General features: G+C 41.7%; 1 protein-coding gene across 7 annotated transcripts in view; it reads right to left on the bottom strand.

The window, feature by feature from the left end:
* The window catches only part of ZSWIM7 (zinc finger SWIM-type containing 7), a 31165-nt gene extending 15287 nt beyond the window's left edge, over positions 1-15878 (bottom strand). For all 7 annotated transcript variants that reach the window (XR_011423515.1, XM_023653588.2, XM_023653586.2 and 4 more), the window contains exons 1-5: positions 15619-15878; positions 13555-13576; positions 6577-6679; positions 2058-2162; positions 572-691 (exon numbers count right to left, since the gene is read on the bottom strand). Coding sequence is in view for 6 of the 7 variants with exons in the window: in XM_023653588.2 (XP_023509356.1) it covers positions 575-691; positions 2058-2162; positions 6577-6679; positions 13555-13576; positions 15619-15709 (438 nt within the window). In the remaining variant the exon portion in view is untranslated. The remainder of the gene's footprint in view (positions 1-571; positions 692-2057; positions 2163-6576; positions 6680-13554; positions 13577-15618) is intronic.
* Between the last annotated feature and the right edge of the window lie 20 nt (positions 15879-15898).

The following is a 15898-nucleotide window of genomic DNA, read 5'->3' as shown; positions in this document are numbered from 1 at the left end:
AGCAACAAAGCCTCCTTGACCACAGATATCTGAAATAGGCACCAACACCAACAGACACCTGCAGGTCGCTGAAACCAGAAGCCCTAAGTCTTTCTATACTTGCTGTTGTTTGACCACATTTCTGCTCTGATCTTTTATTGCTGCAGAATAATTTTCTGGACCTAAGAAAAGGAACTAATGCTTCTTCATCTAAACTTCATCTTACTCAGTTTCATCTACCTTTCCAACCTCCTCAAAATTACTAGTACTTCAGGTACTTAAGAATCTGACTAACTGTGGACACGATATTAGGCTTTGAGTCTAAAATGCTTGATTCCATTTAGGAAGTTTTTCACCCAAGGGGCTCAGGTTTGGTTTAGATTTATCATGAGGAGACTTGCAAAGGCTTCAGACTATACACACATCCTGGGTTCCAACCCACAGTCCCTTCTGCAGTCCAGGAGGGAAAAGGGACAGTAACAAGAAGTCTCTGGAAGGTCTACTTCACCTCTCTTCCACGTGAACCACAATAGGTTAAATGCATTTCTTACCAGGACTTCTATTTTCAAAGATAATGATGCTCAATCTGTACCTTTTATGCTTCTTCTTTTTTCTCTGTCAATAATATGTCAGTCAATTGCTTGTCAGAGACACTCAGCTGCTGACAGGTCCTCATAACCTGACTAAGATAAACTGCCAAGAGATGCTTGCACTGGAATACAAAACACACAAACAGATTAGAAATCAGCAGGGCCAGGCTAACCAAGATCTCTCACTACCATCACATTTAGTAGGAAAAGGAGTGGGGCACACAGATTATGGGCCTTTAACTCATTGCCTAAAAACTGCAGATAAGATGAGACAGACGTATTCTTTCTGGAAGTCAGAGGGGACAAAGGAAGTTTTACTGCCTGTTGTTTTAGGAAATAGTTTAGGTCCAGCTTAGGTACAGGGTATATAACCCCACAGGGTATATACCCAGTTTAGGTACAGGGTATATAACCCACATTGAAAACCAAGACGGGCTCCCCATTTTAGCCCTAAGTTACATTTCTTTCTTCCTGCCTTCAGAAAGATGTTCATAGCAATGGTCAACATTCTTGAGTTGCTGTGTTGCTAAGTGCTTCTCATAGATTATCTCATTAAATCTGACAGCTACCCCATCAAGACAGGTCTTATCTCCACTTTAGCCCTGTGCTCAGAGCTACAGTCTACTCCCTTAACCACTGTGTTATACTCCTGGGGGGTGGGGTGGCAGAACTCTCACATATATCAGCCTGTACACACCTCTGGAGAGATGATCTATTTTGAACATTATATCACACAACACACAGCTTTAGATATTAAAAGGGCCCTGGTTTAATCTTGTCATTCTACAGGTGAAATAAACTTATGGCAAATGAGCTATGAATGTGGCCTCCTGTACAATGAGACACCCAACTTGCCACCCAGTTCCCAAGATGTTTACAAAGTTAGCGTAAAAGAAAGGGGAAGAATGGAATGGATGCTGTAATTTTCTTCTTTGGTAAGACTTAAAAAATAGCTACCTGCTCTCTGGTGGGTAGTGCTTTCTCCTTTGGAATAAGGAGTTGTGTGAGTATGTCTTGTTCCTACTTGATGCTCTGGACTACTGTAAAATTGGCAAAGGCATCAATGTGCTCTCCTACCTCATGGAAAGTCAAGTGTGGCTAAGGGCCAGCCTGTAATACAGGCAGGGAAGAAACACCTCATGACTGGAGCTGGGGATATGCAAAAGTTGCCAACATTCAATTTAGTTCATATTTTATTGGGCCATCTAATTCCCCAAGTGCCAACTTTCAGGATCACCTTATTGCCCTCCCCAAAGCTTCATCTGTGACCTTTTAAATAAAACATTGGGAAACTGATGTAGATCTAAAAATGACTCTGCATTTTGGAGGGGTAAACCCAAAAGAGATGACTAACTAAAGTCAAGGAAAATAACATGATTTGTTTCAACACGTAGTAAAATTCCCATTTTGTACAACTCAAACTGTGCAGAAAGGGCTAATAATTTCTCTTAATTTGACTGCAGTGGAAAGAGCCTTCCCCATCCTTACCAGTAGGCTGTCACTCTTCCGTAGCACTGAGAAGGCAAATGCAGGACATGAACAGTAATGACAAGAAGCCAAACATGTGTATGTTTTACCAGAACTTCCAAGTACCTAGAACAAAAAGGACAGATGGCATCACACTTCAAAAGGTGTGCTGGAAAACTGCTTCCTTCTCTTGAATTTATCTATCTGGTGATTCAGAGTTACTCTGCAAATTGCACTGGGAAGAACTACAGTAATGTTTTACACAAAAGTGGAAACTTAACTTCCCCGTGAGCAGACTCTTCCCTCCTTCTCAGTTTTCTGCACTTGAGGACGTCATACAATGAAACTGAAGAGATTCAGGCTAAGTAAATCATCCAGACAAACTACTTTGTTCCTTTGCCTAGTGACTGAGAGGGCCTACTCCAAGGGTTAACTATAAAGAGGGAAAGCTTCCCTCACCTACACTTTATTGTGGTTTCTTAACCTTTGGTATTTCACAGCATATGTGTAAAGCTTCCACCACACACCTCAAGAGAGTATGAAAACAGGAAAAGGGTAAGCAGTGAGACAGACTGATAGGTCTTCAGAAGAAAGTGAGAAGGCTTTCAAAAAGCATTTGATGTCTCAGGAGATGGAGAGCCATCATCATTAATATCTGTGTCTCTGGAATCAGGCACGGCTTGGATTCCTGGCTCAGCTGCTTATTAGCTTACCTCGGCCTCCAAATTTTGGCAAACAGCCTGCTGTGAATTTTAATAAGAAAATGTATATAAATCAATGAGTTACTACTTAAAAAAAAAAAAAAAAGCATTTGAGCAGGGAGAATAAAGCCAACAGTCTTGCAAAAGGCATGACTCAGCTGCTCCGGATGGAGGTCTCAGAAAGAGGCAAGCCCAGATCTGCCTATGCATCTAGCAGGATGGAAGGAGGACATAGATACGTGAGGGATTAGTAAGAGACCCAGTCCAAGAACAAACAGCTTTGTTGGCAGTCAAGGGACAAAAAGGAGACATATAGGGAAATTATGATGTGTCTGTAGTATGATTGGACAAACTGTTGGAGGAATCACTTCAGTCTCTCTACCACTAAGCAGCCAAAAATAAAAACGGTGAGGGCTTCATTCCTAGAGTTAACTTCCAAACTGGAAGTGTAAAATTAGTATCCAAGGGAAGGTGAAACATCCCATGGGTTTTTTACAATGAATTGTCACTTAGGAATTTGCCGTAGGGCTTCTGTTTGTCAAATGTCCACTGATTTATGTGATGCAGCCACGTCACTATGGTTTTTTGACAAAGTCAGTAGAATTCCTTGCGGGGTGCTAGATTACCAGAAATGTCCAATGATTGGGTAAGAAGATGCCTACTGTATCCACTAAAAATTGCAGCCCCAGTTACAAATTAGGTATGAAAAAATCACATCTTACATAATTCCAATCTCGAGGTGCTGAAATGTTTTAAACATATCACCTAGACTGTTGAGTGTCAGTGGAAGAATTTCCCTAGTCTGTCTGGAAAACTTAAACTGAAGGGAGAGCATTAAATCAGACTGTTTTCCACTCAATCCTGGAAGAAAACCCACCAACATCCAGCAGTGACATGAACAATTCTTGGGTCTCCAAACTATTACCAATGAATAAAACTTTAGATTTATTCTTCCTTTAGTTATCTCTTGTATCTCTTCTCTCTAGATTTAAAGTTAAGCAGTGTAGGAATTCTACACTGACCTGAATGGTCTACTGGTTCCTTCTTATCATGGGGTCCCCAAATCATCAGAACTGAATAAACTGAATAAACGCCTGGTGACTTAGGGAAGGGGGGAAATTCTACAGAGCTTCCCTGGCTTGAACCTTTCAAAGCCTGGCTAAGACAAAAGTATAATGTTCAGCCACCACAGGCAGTAAATACTGTAAAGAGAGAATAAATTTTGAATTTTTATTCCTTGTCTAACAGTGGACAACTAATGAACCCAATAATCAGGCAAAAAATCTGAGTTAGAAATGTTTAGACTGGAAATTGACCTTAGGGATCATCTACTTCAATTCCTTCACCCTTCAATGGAAAAATGACCTCCTCTTACAGGAACTGCCCCCAGTCCTCCAACTCATAGTCCGAGATGTTTATTTCCAGAAGGAGAGAGCTTTCAAAAAAAGAAACATACAGAAAAGAGGATACTCAGACCCATGACGGGACTTGTATGAACCTCACGTGAAAGAAGTCTGCTATGGTTTCCGTTAGGTTCTAAGGAGGGTGACCCACCTAGATGGTCATCCATTCACAAGCACATTTTGGGCGGGGGGGGGGGCGGCTGGAGATTAGCCCTGAGCTATCATCTGCTGCCAATCTCCCTCTTTTTGCTGAGGAAGACTGGCCCTGAGCTAACATCTGTGCCCATCTTCCTCCACTTTATATGTGGGACGCCTGCCACAGCATGGATTGCCAAGCAGTGCCATGTCTGCACCCCGGATCTGAACTGACGAACCCCGGGCCGCTAAAAGCGGAATGTGCACACTTAACTGCTGTGCCACCGGGCCGGCCCCCGACAAGTAGTTTTATTTTATGACTGCTCCAAGCCTCTTAGGATCTATCACAGTGGTCAGCTGTATTATTTATTGTTCCCTATGCCTGATGCCTCTCTCTGAAAGAAGATTATACACTCCTGCCCTATTAAATACAGTCTGGCTATGTGACCTGCTTTGGCCAGTGAAATGTGAGCAAGCAGAAACATTAAAAATTGGTACATACCATGACCTCTTTTCTCTCTGCTATGAGATCCACAATGATCCAGATAGGGGCTGCTCCACTAACTGGGATCCCTGAGTGAAGATGTTTTGAAGCACGGCTACAGTTGACTCTTAATGGATATGCAGCATGAATGAGATATAAAACTTTGTCTTTGTAAGCCTTTGAAATTTCGGAGTTAATGTGAGGGTGTATATAAGATTTCTAAGCCTCATTTACTTCAAAGTCCAAGCTAACAGCCACAATTCTAGGAAGTTACCATTTTTATGACAAATAAAGCAATGTAACATAATACAGGATGTGAATGACGAAAACTAAACAAGTCACAGTAAGCGTGGGAGGAACAAAAAGTCAATAATTAAAATATTTCAAGCAAAATCTTTAAGAGTTTAACTAATAACTAGATCACAGAACTAGAGGACAGTTAGAAGTCTGCTTGCACAAGTCAAGTGTTATGCTAACATTTGAACTGAGACAAAAAAATCTTAAACTAAAAGACATGGGAAAAACTCAAGGGCCCTTCTCGTTTAGGAAAAAAGAAAATGGAAACACCTCCTCAGGTACAAAGAACATCATTTAATAACTCTGATTATTAACTGATAAATTCACCATGAGAAAATTCTAATAGGCAGTCTCTTTTAAGTAAATATAGAACAAAAGTTTTCACTGCAGCATTCAATACTAATTACCCCATTTCCTTAATGAAGAAATGCATGAAGATTTTGCCAGGTCAGTTAAGTTATGCTACAATGTGGAATAGCAAGTTAATTCACTAAGCAAAGGCACCTATTTGCCGAAGCAGGCTTTAAGCCATTCACTCACTAAGAATTAATTGATGTGGTTTCAGCTCTGAATTCATTGTAAACAAACCAGAATCCAAACACTGAAAAATTTCCTCTTTTCTGGCCTTCAGCAAGGCCTGGATTATTTACAAGAGCAGATGACTTCTTTTTTACCCGTTCCAAGCCAGAAACAAAGTTTTGCAGACCACTGCCAATATTTTTATTTCATTCACAATATTCCCTTCCCTCAATCCCACCTGCACTTACCATTGTCTCATATAGCTAAACGGGGGGTGGAAGATGGGGATGGGTTGGAGTCTGGCCCACTGCTTATATAGACAGGCAGTGTGGGATAGCAGTTACAAATCCTAGTTGCCAGACGTGACTGTTAATTTACTTTTCTGCGTCTCAGTTTCCTGCAAAATAAATACCTTGCTGGGCTTTTGGTGAGAATTATCAATAACACATGAAAGTAATTCAGAGTCTGATAAGAGGTTGTTACTCTACAAATCTACCTATCTTACGCTTTAGAGGGCAAAACTGAGGTCCAAGTAGACTGCCTGCATTCAGCACAATTTGACCCTTAATAAATACTTCCTGACAACAGTTTTGAAAGATCATTTTTGATAGATGAATCCAAGCATGTACAAGGGCCTCAAAATGCATTTTGGCTTTTGCTTGTAAGCAAGAGATAATGAACAAGGTGAAGATCTCAACACGTTTTTTTGGGGGGTGGGGGAAGCGCCTCTATTCTCAAACAATGGGAATGCAAAAGTCAATTATATTCCATTAGACCTGAGAAAAGAGCCTCTCCACATCATTGTTGGTAGTACACACTGCTACTAGGTAGAGTTAATAGGTCATATTTATCTTATTTTTATTACTAATACACTAATTTTACCAAATTGGGTCAAATGCTTTTCAACAGTTCAGGAAATACTTAAAGCTGGTTACCAACTTCTAATAGAGATTCATGAAAACATTTTGTCCCAAGGGGTATCCCCACATCTAGATCTCTACCTGGTAAACACGCCTCCCGCTGGGTGATGAGATTAAGGTGATGGACTGCCGATCAACTAGGTCCAAGGCTTGGATGGCTGATGAGCCAAAGACAAACTTCAGCCTGGGAAACAGGAAGGCTTCAGATTAGATTGCCTGACTCTCAAAGTCACCTCAGTAACTTGACCTGAAGGATAACAGTATTTAAAAAAAATTAACTCACTTTAACTTGGAAAAAAATATAGCAAAACTCATGTAATCAACCCCCCAGAATAAACGTTAACATGTTGTTTACAGATAAAGAAGCCCTCTGTATACTTTGCAGTGCTTCCTATCCTTCCCAATTTCCCTTCATCCCTGAGGCAATCAGGTGCATTTGTTGGTTTCCTTCCTGTTAATGTTTTCATATTTTATTACGCATAGTATATGTGTGTGTGCATACACACACACATATACATGCACATGCATATACAAAATGCATTGTTTTATAAGTTTTAAAACATAAAAGGTATATTGCAAGCTTTTTTTGCAACTTGTTCTTTTCCATTTAATGTGCTTTTGAAAATGATGCTGCTAATATATTTTCTTTAAATTTTTTTTTTTTGAGGAAGATTAGCCCTGAGCTAACTGCTGCCAATCCTCCTTTTTGCTGAGGAAGACTGGCCCTGAGCTAACATCCATGCCCATCTTCCTCTACTTTATATGTGGGATGCCTACCACAGCATGGCTTGCCAAGCAGTGCCATGTCCACACCCAGGATCCGAACCAGTGGACCCCAGGCTGCCGAAGATGAACATGCGAACTTAACCGCTATGTCACCCGACCGGCCCCTAAATTCAATTTTTGAATAATGTTCCATTGTAAGTACATACTACATTTTACTTTTTACACACCCTGTTGATGGGCATTCTGATTGTTACCATTTTATACTATTATAAATAATATTCAATTATCCCTGCACATGTCCCTTGGCGAACATATGAGAATTCTTCCTGCTTATGTTAAGTAAAAGTAGAATTGCCGGGTCTTAGGATATGCACATTTTTCAGTTTTAACAGGTGTCGCCAACAGCTTTCCACTGTGGAAACAGCACTCCCATCAGTGCTGATGGGAGTTCTATTTTCTCCACGTCCTTACCAACACAGTATTATCTGACTTTTTCATGTTTGACCATCTGATGAGTGTTAAATTTGTACTTTTTGGATTAATAATAAAGGCTATCCAGTTGTTAAATGACTTATCAGGAAAAAACTTGATTTGTGGGAAAATTCTTACATTAGGTGAGAAAGGCTGGGCACAAAATTGTATATTTAGAAACTCTCGATCATGTAAAAATTTTTTTCTTAAGAAAATCTACAATTATCTCAAAATGTTTAATTTTTTAAAAAGGCAATAAACTGAAATGTAACAGTGATTATCACTGGGTGGTATGATTGTTTATGCTTTTTATGTTTTATTTTCTAAGAACTTTTTTTCCCCGAATATAGGTTATTTTTATAAACTAGAAAATAAAATGAACTAAAACTGAAAAGTTAATGTTGTAAAGAACCCAGATGATTTTTATACAAAATAAGAAGACAGAACCACTAAGACTTCAAAATTAAAATGTTCAGCTTCTTCATTTTCCAAAAAACTAGTTTCTTTATATGAGAAACTACTGAAATGGGGAGAGTTTAAAAATTTTTTTTACATTAAGCATATGAAGATCATCTATAGACAAAAAAGAAACAGAGAGATAAAATGTGGTGGTAACTTTATCAATCAGAGATAATCACAGTTAACTTTAAAAATGGATCTAAAAAGAATCTTTTCAACCTTCCCTGTACATTTTGTAACACATTATAAATGTCTCTTGAATGCAGTATTTTTCTATATCACTTTTAATGGTTACAAAGAATTCCACTGTAAAGATGAATTATTTTTACTTCCCCCAAACTCTATTTTGGGATTAGAGTTTACAAACCTAATTTGAATAATTAGATTGTTTCCAGGTTTGTTTGCATTCTTTTATTATTTGCCTATTTTCTTTGTTTTATAAGTAGCTACTTTTTTCTAATAATGTATAATATTTGTAAAAAACTTAATAGAGAAAAGGTTAAAACGCTTTTCTAAATTTCAGTTCTTTCCTTCCCTGAGATAATCACTGATAGAGGTTGGTGTATATCCTCTTGGACTTGTAAATATAAGGGTATATATGCAATTAAATGTCACTTATTCCTAGGTAGCTTTCACTTTTTTATTGCTATTGAGAAAGTAATTATATTTTTTAACTTTGTGTATGAAAGAAAACAATTTTGAAGTTCTGTATTTTTTAAAAAAATTGTATTCTCTTGGCTTTAATTTTTAAAAAAAATTTTAAAGGAAGATTAGCCCTGAACTAACTGCTGCCAATCCTCCTCTTTTTGCTGAGGAAGACTGGCCCTGAGCTAACATCTGTGCCCATCTTCCTCTACTTTATATGTGTGATGCCTACTACAGCATGCCTTGCCAAGCGGTGCCATGTCTGCACCTGGGATCTGAACCGGCAAACCCCAGGCCACCAAGAAGCGGAATGTGCGCATTCAACCACTGTGCCACTGGGCCAGCCCCTCTCTTGGTTTTTAAAAAGTAGTTATATCATCTACAAATAATGATAATTGTCTTTCCTTGAAGATAGGTATGCTGATTTCTTTTTCATGTGTTAGTGTAACAGCTACAACTTCTAGAACAACGTTAAACAAAAGTGGCATAGGACAACACGGGAGTGCCTTGTGCTGGCAAATATGGTGTTGGCTATTCATTTGAGACAGATGTTTAACAATCACGTCGAGAAAATATTGTTCCTAGTTTAGTAAGAATATTTTTAAACATCAAGAGTTGAGGGGCCAGCCCTGTGGCATAGTGGTTATGTTCGTGAGCTCCGCTTTGGCAGCGTGGGGTTCACCAGTTCGGATCCCAGGCACAGACCTAGCATTGGTTGTCAAGCCATGCAGTGGCAAGTGTCCCACATATAAAATGGAGGAAGATGGGCACAGATGTTAGCTCAGGGCCAATCTTCCTCAGCAAAAAGAGGATTGGCAGTGGATGTTAGCTCAGGGCCGATCTTTCTCAAAAAGAAAAAAAATTCAAGAGTTGATGTTGAAAGGATTTAGCTTTTAAAATACGTTAATGGTTAAAAAAAAACAAGGACGGAGTGACGTCAGCAACATGGCGGGGTGAGCTCACCCAGGACTCTCTTCCGTCCAAATTACAACCAAAAAGAGCAACTGCTTTCCAACCGAAAAAAAAAAAATCCTAATAACAGAAACTGTCAGAGACCTGCAGCAGCCAAACGATGGAGGGTAGAGAGGTTGGAGCCGCTGTCGGAGGAGCTGGAACGGGGTAAGAGAGAACTTCGTTCACCCTCCTAGAGACTGGGATCACTGCCAAGGGACGGAAGCAGCAGGGGAGGGGCCACACATCTGTGGAATCGTCCAGGACTCCCACTGCCTGTGCAGCAGAAACCCTCTAACAGGGAAAGCTTTCACATGGGGGGACCCCATCAAGCCAGGGACCTGGGAGACCAGAGAGCAAGAGCTGATCCAAATGCAGGTCGGGCGCACAAGAGAAAGTGCCCCTCCTCCCCCAACCTGCACTGCGCGCCACCATCCCAGCTGAAGGTGGAGGGCTCAGAACGTGTGGCTCTCGACCCCCATCTAGTGGTGACAGGCTGTAACCGCAACCAAATAATCACATCATGTGCAAAAACTGCTCCTCTACCATCCAGCAATTTATAAAAGCTCCAGTCCACAAGGAAAACAATAAAAACACAAAAGTATGTCCTGAGGACTTGGAAATAGATAAACTAAGTGAAGATGAATTCAAAATAGTTATCATCAAAATACTCAATGAGGTAAAGGGGAATATAGAGAAACAAGTCAAAGTTCTGGAGTTACTTCATAAAAGAGATTGAAACTATAAAGAAGAATCACTCAGAAATACTAGAGATGAAAAATACAATGGATCAGATAAAAGAGAATATGGATTCCCTGAATGCCCCTGTAGGCACAATAGAGGAGTAAATTAGCATAACTGAAGATAGACAGACTGAATGCCTCCAGACTGAGGAAGAGAACTAAGAATTAAAAAAACCAAAGAAAATCTCTGAGAAATAGCTGACTCAATGAGAAAATGCAACTTAAGAATAATTGGAATTCCTGAGGGTGTGGAAAAGGAAAATGGAGCAGAAAGTGTGCTCAATGAAATAATAGAAGAGAACGTCCCAAATCTAGGGATTCAGAGAGAAATGTGTGTGGAGGAAGCTTTCAGATCTCCTAGATTTGTCAATGTAAAAAGACCTACTGCAAGGCATATAGCAGTAAAAATGGCAAAAATGAATGACAAAGAAAGACGACTCAGGGCAGCAAGGCAGAAGAAAATAACCTACAAAGGAACCCCCATCAGACTTTCAGTGGATTTCTCTACAGAAACCTTACAAGCTAGGAGAGATTGGAGTGACATATTGAAAACTTTAAAGGATAAAAATCTTCAGCCAAGAATACTCTATCCAGCAAAAACATCCTTCAGATATGAGGGAGAAATTAAATCTTTTCCAGACAAACAAAAGCTAAGGGACTTCGTAGCCACAAGACCTCCACTACAAGAAATCCTCAAGAAGGCTCTTATATCTGAAAAAAGAAAAAAGGGAGAAAGCGGTCACAAAACACAGAGTAGGGAGACAGATAGAATCTGAATAGGATAGCAAACATTCAACTATAGCATTAGGATAAAGGGAAGAAAACCACCAAAGCAAAGACAATCTTAGCACTCTAACCACAAACTCACAACACAAGTTGGAATAAGAGATGAAAATAATAATTTAGGAGGGGAGGAGGAAAGGGACTGAAACGGTCTAGGCTAAGTAAGTAACAGACCACCAGAAAACGGACTATGTTATACACGAGATTCTGAAACTTCAGGGTAGCCACTGAACTAAAAAACAGAACAGAGACACAAAACATAAATAAGGAAAAATCTAAGAAACCCAGCATAAGAAATTGCAGAAGTCAATGGGTAGGCTAAAACACAGAGGACGAGAAACAAAGGAAACACAGGAAAACTGGAAAATGAGCATCAGAATGCCAGCATTAAGCCCTCACGCGTCAATAATCACCCTCAATGTAAACTGACTGAACTCTCCAATAAAAAGACACAGAGTGGCAAAATGGATTAAAGAACAAGATCCAACAATTTGTTGCCTCCAGGAAACACAACTCGACTCCAAGGACAAACACAGGCTCAGAGTGAAGGGGTGGAAGACAGTACTCCAAGCTAACAGCAAACAAAAGAAAGCAGATGTCGCAATAATTACATCAGACAAAACAGACTTCAAGATAAGGCAGGTAAAGAGAGACATAGAGGGCCAATATATAATGATCAAAGGGCTACTTCATCAAGAAGAAATAACGCTCCCATACTACCTAAGGCAATCTACAGATTCAATGCAATCCCAATCAGAATCCCAACGACATTCTTTACAGAAATTGAACAAAGAATCCTAAAATTCTTATGGGGCAACAAAAGACCCTGAATTGCTAAAGGAATCCTGAGAAAAAAGAACACAGCTGGAGGCATCACAATCCCTGACTTCAAAACATACTACAAAGCTACAGTAATCAAAACAGCATGGTACTGGTACAAAAACAGGTGCACAGATCAATGGAACAGAATTGAAAGCACAGGAATAAAACCACACATCTATGGACAGCTAATCTTTGACCAAGGAGTTGAGGGCCTACAATGGAGAAAAGAAAGTCTTTTCAACAAATGGTGCTGGGAAAACTGGACAGCCACATGTAAAAGAATGAAAATTGACCATTCTTTTTCACCATTCACCAAAATAATCTCAAAATGGATCAAAGACCTAAAGCTGAGACCTGAAACCATAAGGCTTCTAGAAGAAAGTGTAAGCAGTACACTCTTTGACATCAGTATTAAAAGGATCTTTTCGGACACCATGTCTTCTCAGAGAACAGAAACAATAGAAAGAATAAACAAATGGGACTTCATCAGACTAAAGAGCTTCTTCAAGGCAAGGGAAAACAGGATTGAAACAAAAAAACAACCCACTAACTGGGAAAAGATATTTGCAAGTCATCCATCCGACAAAGGCTTAATATCCATAATATATAAAGAACTCACACAACTCAACAACAAAAAATCAAACAACCCGATCTAAAAATGGGCAGAAGACATGAACAGACATTTCTCCAAAGAAGATACACGGATGGCCAATAGGCACATGAAAAGATTTTCATCATCGCTGATCATCAGGGAAATGCAAATCAAAACTACACTAAGATATCACCTTACACCCATTAGAATGACAAAAATAACTAAAACTAATAGTAACAAATGTTGGAGAGGTTGTGGAGAAAAAGGAACCCTCATACACTGCTGGTGGGAATGCAAACTGGTGCAGCCACTATGGAAAACAGTATGGAGATTCCTCAAAAAGTTAAAAATAGAACTACCATACGAACCAGCTATTCCACTACTGGGTATTCATCCAAAGAGCTTGAAGTCAGCAATCCCAAAAGTCCTATGCACCCCAATGTTCACTGCAGCGTTATTTACAACAGCCAAGACGTGGAAGCAACCTAAGTGCCCATCAACAGATGGCTGGATAAAGAAGATGTGGTACATATATACAAGGGAATACTACTCAGCCATAAAAAAGAACCAAATTGTCCCATTTGCAACAACATGGATGGACCTTGAGGGAATTATGTTAAGTGAAATAAACCAGATAGAGAAGGACGATCTCTGTATGACTCCACTCATGTGAGGAATTTAAACATGTGGACAAAGAGAACAGATTAGTGGCTACCAGGGGAAAGGGGGGATGGGGGGTGGGCATAAAGGGTGAAGGGGTGCACCTACAACATGACTGACGGACAACAATGTACGACTGAAATTTCACAAGACTGTAATCTATCAGTAACTCAATAAAAAAAAAAGTACGACAGGAGATGTACTTACGATAACAGATGCTCATCAGGAACTGTAAAACAGGAAATGGAAAGAAAGTTAATGATGTTAAACCAGTGACCACAGACATAAAAATCTTAAAAGACTATAACCAAAAAGATTTTTGTGAAAGGTGGTGAGTTGAGCCTATGAATCTAATTTTACCCCTTCCCAATATTCCACTAAACTATAATAGAAGGCTTTTTTAAAAAGCATAAACTCCAAAGGATGAGGAGGACAGGGAGAAACAACCGCCAAAATATGTTGGAAAATAATTTACAAGACCCAAGAAAACTGAATCCTAAGCCAGCAATGAGGAGAGCTAGGCAATAACCTGATTTACACTCCAGAATCCACTCCTCCACCCCAAAACAATTCCTCAGCAACTGGTGGCACCAGATTGCTCTGGAGGTGGGGATGAAGCAGGGGGGCTAAAATAAGACTCCTTTAAAGTAGGTTTAAGAAAGTAGAAGGTACTGCAATAATGCTTTCAGGTGTCCGAAGAAATATTATTTCCAACACATAATTCAATACCTAGCCAAACTATCAACTAAGTGTGAGGATAGAAACAGAACCTTTTCAAACATACAAAGCCTCAAAAAGTACATCTCATGCACTCTTTTTCAGGATGCAGTAGAGCACGCGCTCTATAAAATAAGACAGTAAGCCGAGAAAAAGCAAATTGTAGGATATACTAAAGTTCAACACGGGCAAAGGAAATCCCCAGGACAGTAACGGGGCAGGCGGATGTGAGGAGACAGCCAGGGACGGCCAGGCCACCGTCAGGGGGAGTCGGAGGCCCCACGAGAGACTTCTGGGGAGAAGGAACTTGACAGCACTCAGCTGAGCATCTCGGGGAGAGACTGAGGACAGTGGTAAAGAGTCTGAGGCCGAATTAGGGATCAATAGGTAGAACACTAAACAAGCAAGCAAACGCAACCACCAAAGTTGGTAATTCCAGGGAAAACCAAAAGCTATGCAGGAAAGGAAACGTAATCATAGCTTCCTACACAGCTCAGCTGTGACTAGATTTTACATCATCCGAGTGGAAACGCAGAATCTTGCTCTGAAAACACGGCCATTGAAGGAGAGGGGTCAGGAAGCGTGTATGACTACCTAGGACAAAGATTTTAAAATAGCAGAAAACGGTTCTGCTGACAATAAACATGGATGAACGGCAGTGGCCCCTCTGGGCGCGCCATGAGCTCCAGGGGCACTTACTGGGCCCCTCGGAGGCCGTCACAGGGTCCGGACTAACCCACTCGGACAGAGCCCCTTCTGTCAACCACTGTTCGAGCCGACAACGGGCTGGCTTCTTCCCCACCCTTCCTGGGGTCAGAACACGTTTGCCCACCTGGCTGGCCTGCTCTTTCAAGCATACACACTGTGTTAGTCTGAACTTAGAAAAACAAAAGTTGGCTTACTTCTCTCAATCCTCCAAAAACAGTTAAGTCAAGATAAACCCTTTCAAAGCGCAGCGGCTTTAGAACAAAAGCCCCCCGGGGGCAGTTCCGCGGCCCAGCCCGCGTCGTCAGGCGGCCCCTCAGCGGCCGCGCCGCCCGCACCCAGCTCGCCGCCGACCCCGGGGCCGCCCGGCGGGCCGCTCAGCGCCCTCTGCCGCTCAGAGAAAAGCTCCAGGTGCCTCCCCAGCATCCGGGTTTGCTGCAGCCCGCCGGTGCATTTGGCCCTAAAATACTTATTTGCTGAACAAAACGTTATGAGAGGACTAATTTTAAAATTAACGTAAGATTTTGAGAGATAAGGACTATAGGCAAGTTTACTAATTCCAAACTGGACCTCTGCGAGCCTCTGTGAGCCCCTGCGGGCCCCCGGCGCCCCGGCCGGCGCGCTCCTGACGAGCGGCCGCAGGGGCTACTGCGCTGGACGCTAAACACTTTCACCTCTTCTTCTCCTTTCTTTTTCTTGCGACCAGGAGGTTTGGAGATAGAACCACAAGGGAAAACAGCACGTGACGGCCAGGGCGAGGGTAGCGCCCCGCGGGCGAGGCCCGTGCCTCCCGCCCCCGCCCCAGGCAAACGGCCCACGACGCAGCCACGCCCGCGCCCCGGCCCGTACTTCGCGCCCCCTCCCGCACCGCCGCGGCCATCTCGCTCAGAAGCTCCGCCACCACAGACGGCAGCGTGACCGCCGGCAAGGCGCCAGCCATGGCGCCACACGCCTCAGCCTCCTCAGACGGAGAAGCGGGCGCGACGCTGCGACAGACCCCCGAGGCATTCCCGCCGCCGGCCGGGGGTGGAGCGAGGCGCAGTGACGTCGGCGTGCGTCACCGCGCACGCGGGCGGCAAAGACGACTCCTCCTGGTACGTCCCGGCCCTACCAATCCGGCGGGCGCTCG

Source organism: Equus caballus, chromosome 11, assembly GCF_041296265.1.
Source record: "Equus caballus isolate H_3958 breed thoroughbred chromosome 11, TB-T2T, whole genome shotgun sequence".
In the NCBI taxonomy this organism is placed as follows: Eukaryota; Metazoa; Chordata; class Mammalia; order Perissodactyla; family Equidae; genus Equus; species Equus caballus.
The sequence above is the reverse complement of the archived record's forward strand: the minus strand, read 5'-3'. Positions and strand labels throughout refer to the sequence as shown.